Below are 21,241 nucleotides of genomic sequence, written 5' to 3'. Positions count from 1 at the left end.
GGCACAGTGGGGCAGAGTCCCAGATTTTTTGTTTCTTTTTTTGGGGCATTTTTTTGCATCTGTTTTTGGTAGTTTTCAGCACATGGTTTATTGCTTTTGGCGGTTTTGTGGTGCATGGTGTTTCAGCCCATGGTTTTCTAATTCTGGTTAAGAAATTAAGGTTGTATTCTAATCTGAGTCAATGGATTAGGGGTTTTGGATGCTCCGGGATCCAATATATTGTATTGTAAATGATGAAGTTGATTGATGATAAAAATTAGAGGTGCGGCTCTAAATAGTTTGATGGTTTTCCTGGTTTGGGTCTCTAGGGTAAATCTGTGTAATATGTGTGATTGCCATTGTTTACTTTACTGTTTATTAGGAATCTGTTTGTGCATTGCATTAATGTAAAAGGTTTAAAAGTTACATTGAGATTATGGTTAATCTTCGCTTGAGGCCATGTGCTGCCCCTCTATTTGATGTATTGGTAGTTCTGTTGAGCCTACATATTGGTAATTTATTTAACACATTTTGTTGTATTTTTCTATATTTGACTAGGTTGGCATAGTCACCCTCTTGGGCTAGTGCCTTAAACCATAAATGAGGTGTACAGTAAAGCACACTCCCCATTTGTAATTCATTCCTTTAAGTTATTTTTCGATAAAGGCCCAAAGCAGTCTTCCTCCAGTGTGCTTCTCTTTTTCATTTGCTTGGGTATTATGTTGCAAACATTGCAATGCGCCTTAGCTGGTGATAATATTTCCTGAAAAAATAGCGATATTTTCTACTGCGAAAAATATTGCGATTAATTAAAAAAATAGGAAAAATTGCAAGTCGATGGAAAATAATAAAATATAACTGATGCTGTAGGGGGTCTGCTTTATAACTAGAAATTCGTGGCCAATCGGCTCCATGCTTTTACAAAATAGTAAATACCAAGAGTAATGACACCCCAAAGCATTAAACTAGGAGCCTTTGCTCCCACTTCGTCTTCCTAGTTTCGCTAGTGGTGCTGCAGTTATCTGGAGTCTATGTTTTGTCTTCGGTCGCTTGTGGGATTTTTCCTGCCCTGCGCCTGGAATCACTGCAAGCTGGTTGAGGAAGGTCTAGGCCCTCCTGGCCTGGCCTTCCATTTTCCATTCTCTCTTGCTGGTTTAACACTCTGTAACTCTCAATTCTCGTCTGGGGAGAATGTGGATGTTTTTTTCCTTCGAAGGCGTGATGGCATGATTTAGGTTTCTTTTGAGTTTAGGTTAAATTTCTCTTCCAAGCTTGCTGGTAAATTTAAAGTTCAAAATTTAATAACATCGAACTCACGCTTTTGGAGTCTCTCCATTCTTTCCTTTATACTCACATACACTTATTTATGATACTATTAGTATTCAGAATTGAGTTCACGCTTATTGTTGTTTGTATTGGCCTGTATGAGAGGGAATGTGTTCAGTTCCATTTAAAACTAAAACTCAAATAAATAAATGTCTTAAAGGTTGGAATGTCTACTTTTGAAGCATGCATTATGGTAAGGCGTTGTTCATTGTTCCTCTGTTTAGTTCTGAAATCCAGAATAGAAAATTACATGCATTATGTAAATATGCATGTAATTTTTAATTTTAATTTCTGTTTTCTATTTATGTAATTAATTTATACTGCATTCATTTTGTAATAGCAATTCGTTGGCTTCCTTTCTTTTAACCCCTCTGAGTTTCTACCTGTCCAGAATGCCAGAATTGTTATTGACAAGTTTCAAATTATGCTTCATTCTTTGGATTCTATTGCTCCTGTTGGGATTCTACATCCTTCATCATTCTATCTGGAGCCCAAATTACAAAACATGGCTTTTAGAGTAGGCAATGATGGGACCTTCATGAATAGTTCTGTTACAGATTGGGTCATTGAAGTTGAAGGAAATGATATAATTGGCAACTGTAAAGATGATAATCGGTTAGATACCTCACCAGTGGACCCTGATATTGAGCATAAAAGGAGTTTGTTTATTTCAAAGACACAGAATGACATACTTACTATTGGTTGTTGGCTAGAAGGTAGCTTCAAACCTATGCAAGGTAGACTTCTCCCCTCTTCTCACAGCAGTATTGTCATATTTGTTTTTGTAGTCAGATATACCATATTGTAGTTCCGAAGTTCATGTGTTTTAAATGTATGCCTCATATCTCGCGATTTCCCCTCTCTTTTATTGTGGTTAGTTGAGTGCACTTTCAAACTTTAAAGCCATATTATGATCCTGGTCCTTCAAATGTTTATAATCAGCTTATAAACTTGTGTGGATAATTATCATGTAACAGTTGTTTTATGGATGGCAGGTTTAGAGAATCATTTGGGCCTTATCCTGAAGGAAATTGAATGCAGTCTTAAAGAGGATCAGCTTGGATGGGAGGATGTTCTGTATATTCACCTTTATCTTGCTGACATGAACCAATTTGCATTGGCCAATGATACATATGTGCAATATATCATGGAAGAAAATTGCCCTTGTGGTGTTCCATCACGATCTACGGTAGAGATTCCTCTTTCTGAAGGAGGCTTAGGGAATGCATTTGTTGAAGTTCTTGCTGCTAAAGACAAGACCAAAAAGGTGCTTCATGTTCAGAGTATCTCGTGCTGGGCACCTAGCTGCATAGGTCCATATAGTCAGGTAACATTGTAGTATTAAGTACATTTCTTTCCAAAAGCAACTTTCTAGATGATAAAATTTACTGGAAAAAATTGGAAGAAATGATTCTTTGGCACGTGCATTTGTGTTCTGTTGACTTCATCCTTATATTATAAAGGTCTTTAATTCAAGAAAGTGTCTTGAGGACAGTTGTAAGTGAAACGGTGCTATTGTAAGATAGATTTTAGGCAAATTACAATTCCTCTCATACCAGAAATAGTGCAGTGATGATTCTTTTGCAAACTTACTATCACTCTTGAAAGTAGTGGTCTTCAGATTTTGCTGCGCTTTGGTATTCTATCATGTTAAACAGCAGTATATTGCTTTATTTGCATCTGATATTAATTTTCCTTTTTTCGCAAGAAGGGCAATATTACTGTATTTTCCCTAATGGTAGTTCTTAATCTTTGTCAATCTCTTATAGTAATCACATATTGAGGTTGTCAAGGAGAACTTGGGATATCTAGCATATGGTCATTGACCCGGATATGTCTATGATTCACTAATTGGTTGGACCTTACTGACTGGGTTGATCGGCACAGTCTGGTCACTCTATTTCTTCCCCCAAATCTTCAGAAGAACTAGCTATTTGAGGGGAGGAAATCATAGTTCCTTCTAAATAAAGAAGGGCAGGATACATTTTTGTTCTGCAAACGGCCCTCTTTTTTGATTAATTAATCTAAAATACAAAATTTTAGGAGCATTTATGCTACATGTACAAATTTTAGGGGGCGCAAGCCCACAAAGGTGATCCATATCCAATAAATAAGGGGCAAAAGGGGTTTTTGGTGCAGTGTTCAGCATCCAAAGGCCCTTCAAAGCTTCGTCTCCTCCTCCAAATCAACAAATGCAGTCTCCAAATATAGGAAAGTGAGCTTCAAAGGTGCATGCTCAGTCCCAAATACGTCTAAATGATGGGCTTCTTCCACCTTCTAAGGCGCTTACAATGGCTGTCTAAATTGACCAGTCAAACATGCAAACTCCAAGTGTCCCTCAAAGTAGAAGAGTGGGGCTCCAACATGGACTGTCAAGCTTCAATAGGTTTGCCAAATGTGTAAGACATATCCCTAAATCCTCCTCTTAGTGGACAAGCAAACCATTTAACCCTGTCAAGTGGGCACAAAATTCCTTCTAATGAGCAATACCAATAACCCTCGAAGAGCTCTCCAAAGAAGAAAAACCTCAAGTTACATGTGGGCCAACATGTATTCATCATGCAAGCTTATACGGGTTGACCCTGTCCAAGTTCTGCTTTAGATTGGCTCCAAACCTTATGTGTGCAGATCAATTATTTAGAAGATTATGGGACGGCTTTCCTTCAAGACTATATATATATATATATATATATATATATATTTGTCGGCCCTGTAGTTCTCCTTAGATTTATTTAAAAAAAAAAAAACTTAAAACTGAGAGTTGGTCCCAGGTCCTCATCCCAGCATTTAGCACACATAGATCTCGACCTTCAAGCCTTTTGACTTCATGATTAGAGGACCAGTCCTGAAACATGCTGGCAACTGAGTCCTGAATTATTTAGGTGCTTGGTCAGGATTTTTAGAGTCCAACAGATCTGATGCTGCACAGCCTTCAACTGCCACCATCGGTGCTGCCTTTAACCAGGATATTTCCAAGTGAAGACTTCTGTTGTGCTCTGGGCTATTATTCCTATTACCATGAAAATGTCCTCCTTTGGTGTATGACATTCTGTTTGACGCACCATTTTATAAACAAACTCAGCAATTTCTGAAATGGGAGTTTGAGCTTCCAATGTTTGTCCTCCTAATGGACTGCAAATAACCTAACTGCTGGAATAATGACACTGCAGTGTGTCTCAAAATAAATCTGCAGATAAAGGATGGCTGCTTCCTTTAATTGCTGCTTCACTTCAACTCACCTTGGGAAGTTCCATCATAACCTCCCATGCTGCTTTACATTCTTATATGACCAGTGTCACTTGCAACAGAGCCTGCAGCAGGAGAAACCATTTTTTCATGGCCTTGAACTTGAGGATTGGCAACTTGGTCCTGGGTGAAGGTGTTGTGAGCATACTTTGGGTTTGATTCGGCACCTATGATGAACTTAGTGCAAAGTTATTCAATGGATGCAGAAATATTGACTTGAGGAGGAGGAGGTTGGGGATTCTTATTAGGACTATCTTATATCTGATAATGTTTGATTGAAAGGCAAATCATGCATTGGGCAAGTTCAGTTTTTGCAACGTAGGCTAAAACTGTATGGATGTAAACACTATATTCTGAGATCATGGTTCAATTTATTATTTTTGTCTCGAGGTTTGTTTCATTTTATTATTATTTTTAATGAGTTTTACTTGTAATTTTATTGAAGAACCGTTTATGACTTTGGTTGGCTGCCATTATCTGAAGGAAAAGCTGGAATACTATGTGGAAGTGACATTGGTGATTCTGTAGGAATATAAACATGCAATTTTTGTGCCTCCTATCATGATGTTTTGGTTACTTAGAATGTTAGATCTTACATTTTTCTGTTTAAATCTTGAATTTCAGGCCAAATTCTTTATTTATAAGAGTGAAGCGGTTGTAGCTTCTTTTTTATCATTAATCTTCTGTTCTTTTATCCTCAGCTTAGAAAATCTTGCTTGTATTGTTAACTTAGTTACAAGATGCCATCATGATTAGACATAGTAACCAATATTATTTTATTTACACAGGCAACATTGCATAGACAAATTCTTTATATGGCTGGTCAGCTGGGGCTTGACCCCCCTACAATGTTGCTTACTTCAGGAGGGGCAGGTGTACAGATGCAGCAAGCACTGATAAATTGTGAGGCAGTGGCAAATGTATTCCGCTGCAGTTTAGGTTCATCTTTAATCAGTCTTACGGTGTACTGCCCTACGGCCCTCAACCTGCATGAGAGGAGTGAAGTACATGATGCTTTAGATAAATTTATTCAGCACAGAACAGCAGTAAGTGGAGATTCCAACATTACCAGAGAGAAATCTGAAAAACCTCAACCTCTTGTTCTTTATATCCTTGTCTCTGCATTGCCAAAAAGGTTTGCAACTTTCACTTGTATTTGCTTTCACTGCACTAAGATCATAAATATATGCAGCATGATTTCTGAAATGTGCATTTTATATCTGTGACACTCGTTTAATGGATATTCCATTGAATTGCCTATTTTTAGCATTTCATATTCCATCTACTTCTCCTCTGTCTAATGGAACTCGATTTTTCTACCCAAACATTGTTGAGTTCAACATCGATTCACATGTCTATTGATAACATTGATTTTCCTGCATACCTCAAAGTTCAAACCAAGTTCATCATTTAATCATTAGTTGCAAAAGCTTCTTGCCATTTCCTAACATTTAATGTAATTGTTGCTGTATAACTGTATATGATCATTGTATTCACATCTCATGCTGACACATTATTATCATATAATAAAGGGTAAGCATGACTAATGTCAGCTTGCTTTAAATGCGTTTGTTAACAAATTGAAATGCAAGTCCGCACTGTAGCATAAGAAAACTGTATTTTAATGGAATATTCCATTGAATTGCTATTTTTAGCTTTTCATGTTCCATATACTTCTCCTCTGTCCAATGGAACTGGATTTCTCTACCCAAAGATTGTATAGTTCAACAACAATTCACATGTCTATCGATAACATTGATTTTCTTGTATACCTCAAACCAAGTTCATCTTTTAATCATGAGTTTTTTTGTGGAATCATTTAATCATTAGTTGTAAGAGTTTCTAGCCATTTCCTAACTTTTAATTTAATTGTTGCTGTAGAACTGTATAATGTGATTGTATTTACATCTCTCACACCGACATATTATTAGGGCATAATAAAGGGTAAGCATGAATACATTCATTTTGCTTTAAATGCATTTGTTAACAGTAATTGCAATACAAGTCAGCGCTGTAGCATAAGAGAAAAGTATTCATCATCAATTCTAGCGGTTAAGACTTGAGAGTCTGTTAAGTCATTAGGCTCATGTACACATTTCAAAATAATGACAGTGTCTTATTTATAATTATTAGTTTTCAACAAAATGAGCCATAATTGCTCCAAGGGAAGTGGAAATCAACATTAGAAACAATGAGGATTGTGTAGCTAGGTAGTGGACTGTGGAAATTTGTACATATGCACCCAGAAGCACTGTGTTAGAGTTATGAAAAGCAGGAACTCAAGGATTCAGTCAAAAATGTTAACAAAGGATTTCAGATAATTCCCTTCTATTTTTGTTTGCATGATGGTTTGCTAATGTATATGGCATAGTATGAAGTAGCAATAAATTGTATGCTTAAAAATTGTTGTTAATTAACATGTTTTAGAGCTAATCAGTTAAGCATTGACCTACACTAACAGATTGTCACACAGCACTTCGATTCAAATTTCCCCGTCACCTAGTGGTATGTGGCAAGTTTCAAGGTAGAGTATGCAAGGTGAATCTCAATAAAAATTTGGAACCCTTTATATTATGATGGAAAATTCTCCATGCATGGTAATTAACATTTTTTAGAGCTAATTAGTTAAGCATTGACCTACATTAACAAATTGTCACACAGCGCTTGGATTCAAATTTTTCTGTCACCTAGTGGTATGTGGCAAGTTTCAAGGTAGAGCAGGCAAGGTGAATCTCAATAAAAATTTGGAACCTTTTATATCATGATACAAAATTCTCCATGCATGGTTTTGTAAATAATCATAGAGCATGCATGTTTTTGAAGGGTACACATGCATATGCAGCCTTAATGGCATTTTGGGTGGAGATATTTTGGCTAATCCTCACTTGTGGCCACAAGCTGGCCCACTATGTGGGTAATTGAAGCTCTTTATTGATTGACTTTTGGGTGGTTGAGGTTTGCTGAGGTAGTTGTTGGTAGTTGGAACTTGTGCCTTAACTCTAGTGGACTGTATAAATCAGTGAAGACAATATCGCCAAAATATCGCTGACATTCGCAAATATTGCGATATTTTCGGGGAGACGAAATATTGCCGAGGAAATATCGCGATATTTCCGAGATATCGGTGATATTTTGGGAAAATATCGCGATATTTCCGAACTATCGGTGATATTTCTGGAAAATATCGCGCTATGACCTAATATATCGCCGGCGAGGGAAAAAATGTGATGCCACGGCTAGAAAAGGCCAAATTCGTCTTTTTTTCCTCATTCTTGTTTTCTGATTGTTGGAGAAGGAAGGGGAGAGCATTGTGCTTGTTGTCAAGGAGGAATCAAGGGTTGAATAGCCATTATTGCCACCAACAACGAATATTTTGTTGATCAAAGATTGAAGAACAGTGAGACAATCTTCATTTCTTCCATTAACAGGTATGTTCTAATAGACCCCTATGCTAATGATTTTTTTGATAGATTTAGGGTTATTCTTGCTTGCCTCTTTGCCTACAAACATTTTGCTTGTTTTTTTTTCCATTTGCTATGATTTTCATGCCCATGAGCAAATGCAAGGGTTTTCTACATATTTGGACAGCAAACTCCTTTTTTTTTTAAACTTTCAAATGCACCCTCTTATTGTCATTTATGATTTTTCATTGAATTCACATTGGAAATAATGTAGCAAAACAAATATTTTGTAAAATGAGGTGGTTATTACTTATTCATTCCATTTTTTTTGGTGCCCTGGGTTTGAGTTAGCTCAATACAAAATTCAAATATGCCAAAAGCCTTGGACCCATTTTGGGAGTATGGGGAGCCTGATGGTGGGACAAATCGGGCATATCTATCATGCGAATTGTGTGGACCAGGATGACAGGAGGGTTTATGCGATTGATATACCATCTGGTTAGACTCACTGGACATGATGTTGGGATTTGTACAGTTTCTAGTCCAGAGCTTATACAAAAAGATCTTGAAGCAATTGATGAAAAAGACAGAAAGAAGGAAGATGCAGAAAGAAACAAGGCTGAACGTGCAGGTAGATCTTTCGGGATATCTTCTTCTGATTTTGATGTTAAGGGTAGTGGGAGGGGCTCCACAACATCACTTGCTACTGCTAGTGCGAAGTCATCATTTTTTGTTCCACGAACAGGACATGGAGCGCAACCTGGCGTAAAATCAATTGTTAAAAAAAAGAAGCAAGAAGCAGATAGAGTCACGGGGAGGTGTCTTTTTTGGAGCAACTTACCTCTCAGCATCACCAAAACCAATCCATTTTGGCAGCCAATGTGTGATGGTATTGCTGTTGTGGGCCTAGGGTACAAAAGTGATACATATGAGGAGTTGCGGGGGCCAATTCTTCAAGTGGAAAAATAGGACATCAACTTTAGATTGGTGGAGTTGAAAAAAAATTGGGAAGTTTTTGGATGCACATTGATGTTTGATGGCTGGACAGTAGGAAGGATAGGACCCTTCTAAATTTCTTGGTACATTGTCTTAAAGGTACCATGTTTATTAAATCAGTGGATGCATCAACCATATCAAAAATGCAACAACGATATGTGAGTTGTTAGATGGGTTCATTCGGGTGATTGGTGTGCAAAATGTGGTGCAAGTCATAACAGACAATGGAACTAATTATGTGTTTGTCGGCAAGATGCTTATAGAGAGGCATTGCAAATTGTTTTGGACTCCGTGTGCATCACATTGTATCGATTTATTGCTTAAGGATATGGGGAAACTCTCCTTCATCAAGGAGGTGGTTGATATGGCTAGGAGTGTCCCCAAGTTTATTTATAACTATGCTTTTGTTCTTAGCCTCATGAGGAGATTCACTAGAAACAAGGAGTTGCGACGTCTTGCAATCACATGTTTTGCCACAAACTTTATTACTCTTCAGTCTTTACTTTGATGCTAGTTCGAGTTGAAGCAAATGTTTGTTTTTGATGAGTGGCGTGATTGTAGATACAACAGGAGACAAGACGGGAGAGCCATTGCCAAAATGGTGTTCTCCGACACGTTTTGGTAGGAAGTAGAAGAAGCATGCTCAGTTAGTGAACCTATAGTAAAGGTTCTGAGATTGGTAGATGGGGAGAAGCCTACAATGGCTTATTTATATGAGGCCATGGATAGGACCAAGGAGGCCATTCGTTCTTATTATGCAGACAAGGGTTCTGCTGGGCTTGATAGGGATATGATGTTAAGGGATGTGATTGATAGTCGATGGACAGGGATGCTTCATTGACCCATTCATGCAGCATCACTCTTCCTCAATCCCACATTTTCATACAAATGCGGCTTTGATTTTGATGGCGAGGTGATGGAGGGGCTCCATTCCTGTATTCATAGGATGGTACCTAGTCTTGAGCTTCGTAGCAAAATCAATCGCGAGATACAGTTTTATCGGGATCGTGTTGGCCTATTTGGCTTTGATGATGCTATTAGGGAAAGGGCCCTCTTCATGCCACGTAAGTGACAAGTCATTAGTTATTAGAAATTAGAATTTTCAATTTAGAATTTCCTTACTTGTAATTCTAGATTTTAAAAATTCAATTATGTAACTTTTATTTGAAAGTTTAATTATGTTTTAAGTTTTTGAACTTTTTATTTCTTTATTTTGTTTTAGATATTTGGTGGCGAAGCTATGGTGCAAGGGCACCAAATTTGCAGAAATTGGCCATAAGAATCTTGAGTCAAACATGTAGCTCTTCAGGGTGTGAGCGCAATTGGAGTGTATTTGAGAAACTACACGCAAAAAAGCGCAACAGGTATAACTTTGAGCTCCAGCCTTCAGTTCAGCAATTACACTTATTGTAATTTTTAATTTTTAATTTATGACCTTCAAGTGTCAAGAGTCGAGAGTCAAGACTCATTAGTTTTTTTGACACTCTTATAGGTTGGAGTTCGCACGCTTCAATGGTTTAGTGTATGTGCATTACAATATCTGAATTTGAGTGAAGCAAATAGAAGCACCAATGGATCTAGATGCCATTTCCTTAAACAATATTGATGTATTGTCTCAGTGGAGGGTGGAGTCTGAGGAGCCCATCTTAGAGGAGTCACCTTCATGGTTAGAGCTAGATGATCCATTAGAATAGGGGCAGCAAGAGGAGGAGGACTCAGAGGAGGAGCAACATGAGGAGGAGGAGCAGGAGTCAGAGGAGGAGGAGGAGGAGATTGTGGGAGCATCAACATCAACACCATCTGCTATAGATATAGGAGAGCACAACTCCATACCTAGCACTCATTATTTGACATTAGGTGCAGGGGTAGGGCCAGGGCCTTCTACTACTAGGGGCAGGCCTGGCAAACAACCCATCATGTTTTCCCGTAAAAGGGGGAGAGGGCATTGATTTCATATAGATAGCTGCTAGTTTTATTTGTTTTGCTACATATAACTCATGATGATGAGATACTTTTATATATGTGATGTTATTTTGTATTGGTTCTCCACATTTGAGTCCTTGATTGGACAATTATCAGGGATCAACAGGATTTGGTATTGCCTTTGATGTATCATTTCTATTTGACATCATATATATCAGTGCTTTCTTCATATTTATGTGCTAATGTGTTTATTTCATGTTGTTATTGCTTTATATGTTTAAAAATCTGAAAAAAATGAATATATTATGCATTTTTTATGCTTGCCGATATTTGATGATATTTTTGCCAATATTGCCGATAAGATGTTTTCTGGACCCTCGCTGATATTTTGCCGATACCGATATTATCAACACTAGTATAAATACACCACCTCCCTCATTTGTAAGATTGTTTCATTCAAGTGAGTTTATAACTTTATTCATTCCTTTGCCTAAAAGCACCTATACTATTTTACTTTGCTCGTGTTGCACACTCTCTTAAAGTCTTATATGTTTATCATTAAGGTGCTATTACATTTCAGCTTGTTTATCATGTTGGATTAGGGTTGGTTGGAGAATTCCCCATAGATCCTCTACTTTGTGATTTCAAACATGGTATTAGAGTTAGTGTGAATTTGTCTTCATCTATCAAACACTCATTAAAGGTTGGTTTGTTTGATTGGTTTTTCCATTCAGATCTGAAATGAGGGTTTCAGTTGTTGGACAACAACCAGTTTTTAGGGTTTTTATCCTTATCTTCCCTAGCACACCCCTACTTGGCAGTTTTTCCTTAGGTTTTTGGCCAGTTTAGGGAAGTCACTGCAGTTTTGACCCTTCACTAAGGGCAACACACTATTTTTTACCCCTTATTTCAGCCACAACTTACAAGTTGCTGCTGATCTGCACTGGTATTGTGACATCTATGGATGGAAAATATCCTTTTTTGCTCCTCAATGGGGATAACTATCATGCATGGGCTGTTCAAATGGCAGATTTACTTCACAATAAAGGATTATGGATGTATTTGGAGAAGTCACTTCCAGCTGTAACTGATGACAACTATGATCTCATATGTTTGAAGAATGATGAAGCTATTGTATTGGTCACCCTATATGTGGAACCCGATCTTGTCCACCATACAAACAACAAAAGTGCAAAGAAAGTTTAGGATTCCTTCCACAACCTTTTTGATGCAGTGAACAGACTTGAAACAATGCTCTCCAACCTTGAAACCATAGATTTTCCAACTATTGAGGAGTATGTTTCTAGGTTCAAGAATATAAAAGAAGGCATTCTTACAAGCGATGGTAAATGTTAATTTTAGGGCTAGATTGTTCTATGTTGTAGATAATTGCATTTTCAAACCTTTTTCATCATTTACATATTACATTCACCCCAATACACCATAACATCATTTGCAACTATGCAGAGAGAACAATAACATCAACAATGCATTGTAATAATAAAGGAATAGTAGAATAAAAGCATGCATAATAGAGACACTAGGATTTAGGTTAGAGACCAGGGAAAAGCCCACAAGGGGGAAAACCCAACCATATTCTTCTTCTATTAGATATTCATCAATGGTTCAACTAAGATACAAAGTACAATATCATGAGACTTAACTCTTCCATCCTCAATCAATCCACTAGCAGACAGGAGAGGAAAACTAGCAACATATCACATTGTCATAAGAGAATTGTTGAAAATAGCAACATAGGAAGTCATTCTCCAATGAGAGGCCTTAAATGGCCACCTTGAGGCTAGCCAAGGAAGATTTGGAGAATCAATAAATCCCGTGAGTCCCTGTAAAAGTCAAGGTGAAGGTAGAAGCCTTGTGAGCTTTGACAAGAGCCAGGATGAAGGAGTTGCTAGTGGATGCCTAGTGAGCCATGTGCAAAATCCAAGGCAATGTCTTGTGAGCTCTTTGAGCAACAATCAAGACTAAGTCTAGCAAGAGTTAGGACGAATAAAAAAGTCCCATGAGCTAGTATTGGCATGTGTGATGGACTCCTTGGCTTGTTGTGATGTGACTACTTAGAACCTGGCCCTTGTGAAAATCTCTAACCTGAAATTCTACTGCAGCAACTGATTTATTTCACCTACTTATTCTTCACAATAAGTTATTTACGAAATCCCTTCAACAAATATTGAAATAAATTCTACTGCAGTTATCACATAGTTACACAGAGAAAATGCATACACAAGAACCAATCACATCAACACAGTTGTTTTTGGACAATTGTCGTTGGAAAATCCCAATGTGGGAAAAACGGTGCAGCAAATGAGGGTTTTATTAATCTTCAACAACAATTTCTTTTACAAGGAATGATTTTACAGAGAACCTGAAAGAAAACACCTGAGACTTTCCCCTGGAAACTTTCTGACACTTTGGAGACCCTTCTCCCACTTCTGCGTCACCTCTGCGTGGATCTGAGTGGTTCTGCATCCCTTTGCGTCAGCTTGCGTGAGTGCTACATCTCCCCTGCACTGTGTCTCCCTCTGCGTTGTCTCTCAATGTCCCTGTATCACCTCCTCCTCAGTCACTAACTGCTGTTGATACCCTCCTCTTCCTCCACCCTGCAACTCTCCCTCTGAAATCGATCTCCTTCTTTTTGAGAATCGATTTTCCTTGAGATACTGAGTATTTGCCGGTGTATCTCCAAATGATCTTCAAGTCTTCTCTTATACTTTTCCTGTTGATGAATCAACGACTGAGATTAAGTCTCTAATCAACGACTAAGATTAAAACAGACTTGATCCTCGTCTCTTAGAAGCTTCTCACCATTATCTTTATTAATACCCATTAATATTTTTATTTTCCTAAGTTTAGACTTAGGAACCCATTAAAAATATTAATTATTTTAATAACTCCTTATCCGGGTGGAATTTCCCCAAACGATTTTTAGGTCTTGGAGATCTCATGTGCATTAGCCTCTCCACCAAATTTCAAGGCCAGAGCACATTTGATGCTACCAAAAATCAACACTCCCTCTTACCTAGGAATGTGCTCTAGCAATGCTTCACCATAGAAGCATCACACTGATCCTCCGCATTGGTCCTTTGCGCTGATGCTTGGCTTGCTGCCCTACATCCACTGCACTGCTGCTTGCTGTACTGCTACCCATGACACTGCCACTGCCACTGCTACATCTGTACTACAACTCCCTCTCAAAATGTTACATCATGCTACCCATAACACTGCTACTGCTAACTGCTACATTGCAACTCTTGACACTTATCCATTTTTGCTACTGAAATGGATTCTTCACCATCCCCATCTTCTCCGTAAAATAAACAAACTTTGTTCTTCCTAGAGCCTTGGTGAGGATGTCTGCCACCTATTCTCCTATAGGAGTGTACCTCAACTGTACCGCCCCTCGTTGGACATGGTCTCTGACAAATTGACACCTGATATCAATGTGCTTCAACCGATCATGAAATACTGGATTCTTAAAGAGCTTGATGCAACTATGATTATCACACAAAATCCTGGTCGCTTCCATCCTTTTTCTGAATAGATTCACAAGCAATTTCCTAAACCATATGGCTTCGCACGAAGCTGGGCTAGCTGCCATATATTCAGATTCAGCTGAGCTCAGAGCCACGAACTTCTGTTTCCTACTACACCAGGAGGTCATTGCTGATCCAATGTTGAAATAGTACCCAGTTGTACTTTTCCGATCTACTGAACTTCCAGCCCAATCTGCATCAGTGAACCCACTCAGCCTGATGTCATTGCCATGGTTGTACAATAGTCCATGTTCGACTATTCCTTGTATATACCCGAGAACATGTTTGGCTGCTGCCCAGTGCGCCCTCTTGGGTTCCACCATGAACTGACTGAGGGTGTTGATAGCGTAACAAATGTCTAGCCTGGTATTGACCAGATACATCAGGGACCCTATAAGCTGCCTGTACAAGGTGGGATCAATGTCTTTATCTTCTGATGCATCAATCTTCTTCTAGTTGGTGATCATTGGAGTAGCGATAGGTCTACAGTCTTGCATCCTGAATCTCTTCAAGATCTCTGTAGCATATCTCCCTTGTCTAAGGAAGATCTCACCCTTCTGCTGCCAAACTTCCAACCCCAGGAAATAATGCATTTGTCCCAAATCCTTCATGTCGAATTCTGTGGCTAGGTTCTTCTTGCAGTCTTTGATGAGCTTGGATGATCCTGTCAAGAAAAGATCATCCACATATAACACTAGGATTAGAGGCTCATTCTCTACGACAAGATAGTAGAGATTAGGATCCGCGTCGCTCTTGACGAACCCCATCTTCTGCAAGTAGCCATCAATTCAACCGTACCATGCTCTAGGTGTCTGTTTAAGCCCATACAAGGCTTTCTTTAATCTGCATACATGAGATTTCTTCTCATGTGTCTCAAAACCCTCTGGCTGTTCAATGTATACTTCCTCTTCTATTACCCCATTCAAGAATGCCATCTTGACATCCATCTGGTGAATCTCCCACCCCATCTGTGCTGCAAGAGATATCACCGTTCTAATAGAAGTATACTTGGCTACTGGGGCGAAGGTTTCTTCATAGTCTATCCCTTCCTTCTGAGCATACCCCTTAGCCACAAACTTGGCTTTGTATTTCTCCACACTGCCGTTTGTAGCATATTTGACTTTGTAGATCCATCTCGAACCTACCACTGACCTGTCCTGAGGCCTAGGTACCACTTCCCAGACATCATTGACCATTATAGAACTGTATTCCTCCACCATCGCATCTACCCATACTTGATGCTGAACAACCTCCTGAAAACTAGAAGGTTCCCCAACCTTAGCTACTAGAACCTAGTATCTGTCTGGCTGTCTTCGCTCCCTTTTATCATTCCTGGGTGCACCATTGAAGTCCTCTGCATCTCGTAGAATCTGTCAGAGTTCTCGACTCGTTCTTCCACTGCTAGTGGGTTCATCTATCAGCTCTTCCTCTTTTTGAGATTCCTCCTATTTCGAAGCTTTGCCTTAAAGAGAATTTCTGGTACTAGTTTCTGCTGGCCGAAGAGGTTGGACCAATGGATCGTCTTTTGACTACTCCTCAGAAGGCATTTCTCGGGATTTCCTGAAAGCTCTGTTCTCCATGAACTTTACATCCCGCCGAACTACTACCTTCCTACTCCTTGGAAGATAGACTCTATATGCCTTAGCATTCTCACTATATCGCACAAGATATCCTTTCTCAGCAGTTTGATCTAATTTCTTTCTCTTTTCTTCGGGTATACAACAATACGCTAAACTTCCAAATATCCTAAAATGACTGACTTCAGGTGTCTTCCTGGTGAAGACCCTTTCTGGAGTGATTTTTCCCAATGCCCTGTGTGGAGTTCTACTCTGAACATAAACTATCGCGTTGCATGCTTTTGCCCACAGGAATTTGGGCATATCCTGATCATATATCATTGCCTTAGCTGCTTCCACAATAGTCCTATTTTTCCTTTCTGTTACTCCATTCTGCACCGGATTGTAGGGAGCTGTCCACTCTCTTCTGACGCCTTAGTGCAAAAATCGGTGAAGTCCTTGTTAACATACTCTCCACCATTGTCTGAGTGCAACACTTTTATCTTCTTTCCTGTCAAATTCTCCACTAGAGCCTTGAAATCTTTGAATCGACCAAAAACCTCATCCTTGGTTTTCTGAAAGTAGATCCAAGTTTTCTTGGAATGGTCATCGATAAAGGTGACGAAATATTCAGTACCACTAAGAGATTTTGTGGACATCGGTCTGTAGATGTCTGAGTGTATCAATCCTAGAGCACTCTTAACTCTATTGTTACTTCTGGAAAACACAGCTTTGGCATACTTGCCCAGAGCGCACCCTCTACATACATCATCTTGTTCAGTACTTAGTTTTGGAACTCCTGATACTGTTTTCTTGAGAATTCTCAGAGCCCCATGGTGTAAGTGTCCCATCCTCCTGTGCCATAGTTCATTCAAATCTTTATCTCCATTGCTGCCTATCAGTGCCATTGGTGATTCTAGCTGTAATTTATACAACTTGTTACTTTTGATTCCGATCTGGGCCTTCCTTTTCCAACTCGGGTGTTTGACATATACTTTCTCCTTAATGAAGAAAACGTCATAGCCCTTGTTTTGAAGTTGAGATACAGAGAGTAAGTTCATCCCCAATCCTGGCACATGCAACACATTGGTTGCTCGAAGCCGCTCTCTTGCTTCGGTTTGAAAGACTACAATACCTCTTCCTACTGGGGTACACTTTGCCTTATTTCCCATGGTGATCTGAAAATTCATTCTTTCTTCCTGATAATCTGAAAAACATTCTCGAATTCCTGTCATATGCCAGGAAGCTCCACTATCTATATACCAAACCTCAGAGGAGGCAGAGCTTGCTAGGCAAGCGACTTCTTCCAATTTGGAAGCTAACATAGAGTAATCGTGATCCATGTCCCTTGTGCCTTCTTCTGGAAATTTGTGTGAGTCCCTTTGAGTTGATGCCTCTGCATCATGCTCTTGATCCATAGTTGATTTTTCTCTCCTGTTGCCGGATCTCTGCTCTGATACCATGTGAAAAATTTCTACCTTGAAATTCTACTGCAACAACTAATTTATTTCACCTACTTATTCTTCACAATAAGTTATTTACGAAATCCCTTCAGTAAATTTTAAAATAAATTCTACTGCAATTATCACATAATTACACAGAGAAAATGCATACACAAGAACCAATCACATCAACACAGTTGTTTATGGACAATTGTCCCCGGAAAAACCCAATGTGGGAAAACTTGTGCAGCAGATGAGGGTTTTATTAATCTTCAGCAACAATTGCTTTTACAAGGAATGATTTTACAGAGAACCTGAAAGAAAACAGTTGAGACTTTCCCCTGGAAACTTTCTGACACTTTGGAGACCCTTCTCCCTCTTTTGCGTCACCTCTGTGTCACTTTGCGTGGCTCAGCATGGCTCTGAGTGGTTCTGCGTCCCTCTGCGTTAGCGTGCGTGAGTGCTACGTTTCCCCTGGACTGTGTCTCCCTCTGTGCTCTCTCAATGTCCATGCGTCACCTCCTCCTCAGTCACTGACTGCTACTGATACCCTCCTCTTCCTCCACCTTGCAACTCTCCCTCTGAAATCGATCTCCTTCTCTTGAGAATCGATTTTCCTTGAGATACTGAGTATCTGCCGGTGTATCTCCAAATGATCCTCAAGTCTTCTCTTATACTTTTCCTATTGATGAATCAACGACCGAGATTAAGTCTCTAATCAATGGCTAAGATTAAAACAGACTTGATCCTCGTCTCTTAGAAGCTTCTCACCCTTATCTTTATTAATACCCATTAATATTTTTATTTTCCTAAGTTTAGACTTAGGAACCCATTAAAAATATTAATTATTTTAATAACTCTTTATTTGGGTGGAATTTCCCCAAACGATTTCTGGGTCTTGGATATCTCATGCGCCTTAGCCTCTCCACCAAATTTCAAGGCCGGAGCACATTCGATGCTACCAAAAATCAACAACCTCTCCTAGGTTTACTCCAACAAGTATCCAAGTTGTAGTACTAAATGATCATATGGAAAAGACCTTCTTCTTATTGTTATCTTGAACATAAATACTTAAATGTAATTGTAGGTGAATGGACCATGCTGGTTGAGAGAGTGATAAAATGCCTATATAAAATGTCTATGTAAAAGCCTTGAGTCATGTAAAAGTGTTTGTCATGTAAACTCCTAGTCCTAGTGACTAGTTGAGATGTTATAATGTAATGTTATGTTGTAAAGGCTAAAGGCCTAAGTTTTCCTAAGTTTATAAAGGCATTATTATATTAAAGATTTAAATGTAAAATTAGAAGAGAGAGGGGCGCACTTGTGTCTAGGAGAACACCTTAAGTTGATAACCTCTCTCCCATGGAGTCTTCTAGAAAGATCATGAAACTTATCCAATATCAATCCAAGATTAAATCTGGGTGCTCCATTCTAGCCAAGAGAAATGATAAAAGGACCAAGAGAAAGAAATTCGCTACACAAGTTCTTTTACTATAGTTTTTTCAGCTACTCTCCATGGCGCACCTATCCCTCTTGAGCTCCAAGGTTTTAAGCAATGTTGTAGTAATCGTTATCGGGATATTATTGGCGAGGGGAAAAAATAAGAAAAAATTGTAAAAACCAGGAAAAAACCGGTAAAAATCAGGAAAAAATCGTAAAATACAAAAATATTCATTTTAATTTTTTTTTTAATATCTAAAGCATCTACAACATAAAATAAATACATTGACACATCAATATGATAAAAGAACTAATATATAAGATGTGTAATATAATTTCTAGTGCCACATCACACATAACAGTAATCATGTCCTGAATAGTAAGTCTTGACTCCTGAGTCCCGACTCAACCTCAAAATATCAACAAAAAATATAATAATGTATCTCATATCATGAGTCATAATGTCATATACAATGAAATGAACCAAATAACTAAAGTCTAATAGTACTGATTTCCTTTGCCCCTCTAGATGTAGATGCCGGTGGAGTTGGCAGTGGACTCTGTTGTGCTCTAGACGCTGAAGAACTAGGAGCTACAGGAGGTAGACCACGTACTCTACTGGTGACAGGGGTAGCCTGGGTAGGTTGTGTCACCTCCCAACTTCCCAAAGATTTTTTACCCAAAAATCAAGTTTTTTTTCGTAAAAATCGCGATTTTTTGTGAAAAAAAAATTTAGCGTAAAAATCGGCGATAATATCACCAAACTCAAAAAATCGTGATTTTCCGATTTTATCACGATAATATCGTGATTTTTGCAACACTAGTTTTAACTTCTCAGCTGTTAGATATAAGCATTCAAAGTTTAGCAGTCATTTCGCCCAGATCTGGTCTATTTTTCTGTAGTGCCCCAAGTAATCTTCAAATCTACTTCATACAAGCTTAGATCTAGTCCGGGTTGCTTTAGATATGACATCTTTGGCTCAAGGCGAGTTGATCTAAGTCATTTGCACCTGCATGCAAGAAGTTTCAAGTCAGTTGAGGCTTCATTTGTCTCGAGTTGTCCTCTCTCCCAACGAACTGTACTGTAGCACCCTCAAGAAGGGTTTGTTACCTGCAAATTTGTTCAAGAGCAATAAAGTAAGAAGGTCTTTGCTGGGGTTTCTCCCTTATTGGGTTTCCCCAGGGTAAATCTTGTGTATTCATGTGTTTGAGTATTTTAACAGTTTATTTCAATTACTTATGCATGTTGATATTCAGATCTAAAGAATTTAAAGTACTTACATTCATATCCAGCAATTAGATCTAGCAGATCTAGTAAATCTGCGTGCAGATCTAAGTGAACAACAAGCAGACCTTGCAAATCTGAGTGCAGATTTGAGTGAACAACAAGCACATCTAGCAAATTTGAGTGTATATTTAAGTGAACAGCAAGCAGATCTAGCAAATCTGAGTGCAGATCTAAGTGAACAACAAGCAAATCTGGCAAATATGAGTGTCGAGAACGCTGAAAACCTCAGTTTTGAGGTATCCTTATAAGTTTTTGATCATTTACAATAAGCTGATTTGCAGAACAGAATTTCATGTGTACTTGAAAAGTTAGTTTCTGTTGTTTATATTTTCAGCTATATATGCGACTGCTACAAGTTCAGAATTTTAATTCTGTTATTGAAGTAATTCAAGATCTGGGTTTTTTGGTAAAGAAACATAGGACAATAGTCATCTTGAGTTAAGAAAATTTTAACAAGCATGGTATACATTAATGTCACTGTCATAGAGGTTCTGCCATCCTTGTCATATCATCAAACCATAGATCAAAGTGTCACTGCCATATACCAAAGATCACTACCATGTCTGGGTCACTGCCATACATAAAGGGTTACTGTCATATCATAAAGGTACTGCTACACAATACTGTCATATAGGAACTACTATAACTATCATAGTTTCACTGTCACAAAGCACTATTACAACTGTCATAGGGCACTGCCATACTAGGTCACTACCATGCCACTGTAATACTAGGTCACAGCTATACCAAGTACACTGTCATATAGATCGCTGTCCATACATGAAGATCACTGTTATAGGTCATTGTTAAAACACTGCCTTACTGCTACCATATTTTATTGCCATATACATATGCATTACTATTGTCAAGAGTACTGTCTGAAGGTATGAAACATTGTTATCAAGACACTGCCCAAGTGAGCCATAGAGTATCATGCCGCAAAGTATAGTGCTAATCAAAGATGCAAGCCACCAAAATATTGTGAGCCATTGTATAGTTATGTGAGCCCTGGTAATACGATCCTACAAAGTATGACAATGTATGACAATGTCACTATGTATAATAACGATGCCAAGAGCGATGTCACTACAAT

The 21,241-nt window shown here is 38.6% G+C and overlaps 1 protein-coding gene across 3 annotated transcripts in view; it reads left to right on the top strand.

Moving 5' to 3' along the window:
* The window catches only part of LOC149251431 (endoribonuclease), a 193,729-nt gene that overhangs the window by 86,617 nt on the left and 85,871 nt on the right, over positions 1 to 21,241 (top strand). For 2 of the 3 annotated variants that reach the window (XM_089459441.1, XM_089459440.1), the window contains 3 exons: positions 1,697 to 2,042; positions 2,301 to 2,632; positions 5,340 to 5,686. In XM_089459441.1, the coding sequence (XP_089315567.1) occupies positions 1,697 to 2,042; positions 2,301 to 2,632; positions 5,340 to 5,686 (1,025 nt within the window). Of the gene's footprint in view, positions 1 to 1,696; positions 2,043 to 2,300; positions 2,633 to 5,339; positions 5,687 to 6,432; positions 6,496 to 21,241 lie in introns of all 3 variants that reach the window. The other variant, XR_016266885.1, reaches the window with a different exon arrangement.

The sequence above is a fragment of the Pinus tabuliformis genome, chromosome 7, assembly GCF_031772625.1.
Source record: "Pinus tabuliformis cultivar Carrire ecotype Pingquan chromosome 7, CPIR1, whole genome shotgun sequence".
NCBI lineage: Eukaryota > Viridiplantae > Streptophyta > Pinopsida > Pinales > Pinaceae > Pinus > Pinus tabuliformis.
Note: the sequence above shows the minus strand (reverse complement) of the source record. Positions and strands in the feature narration are given on the sequence as shown.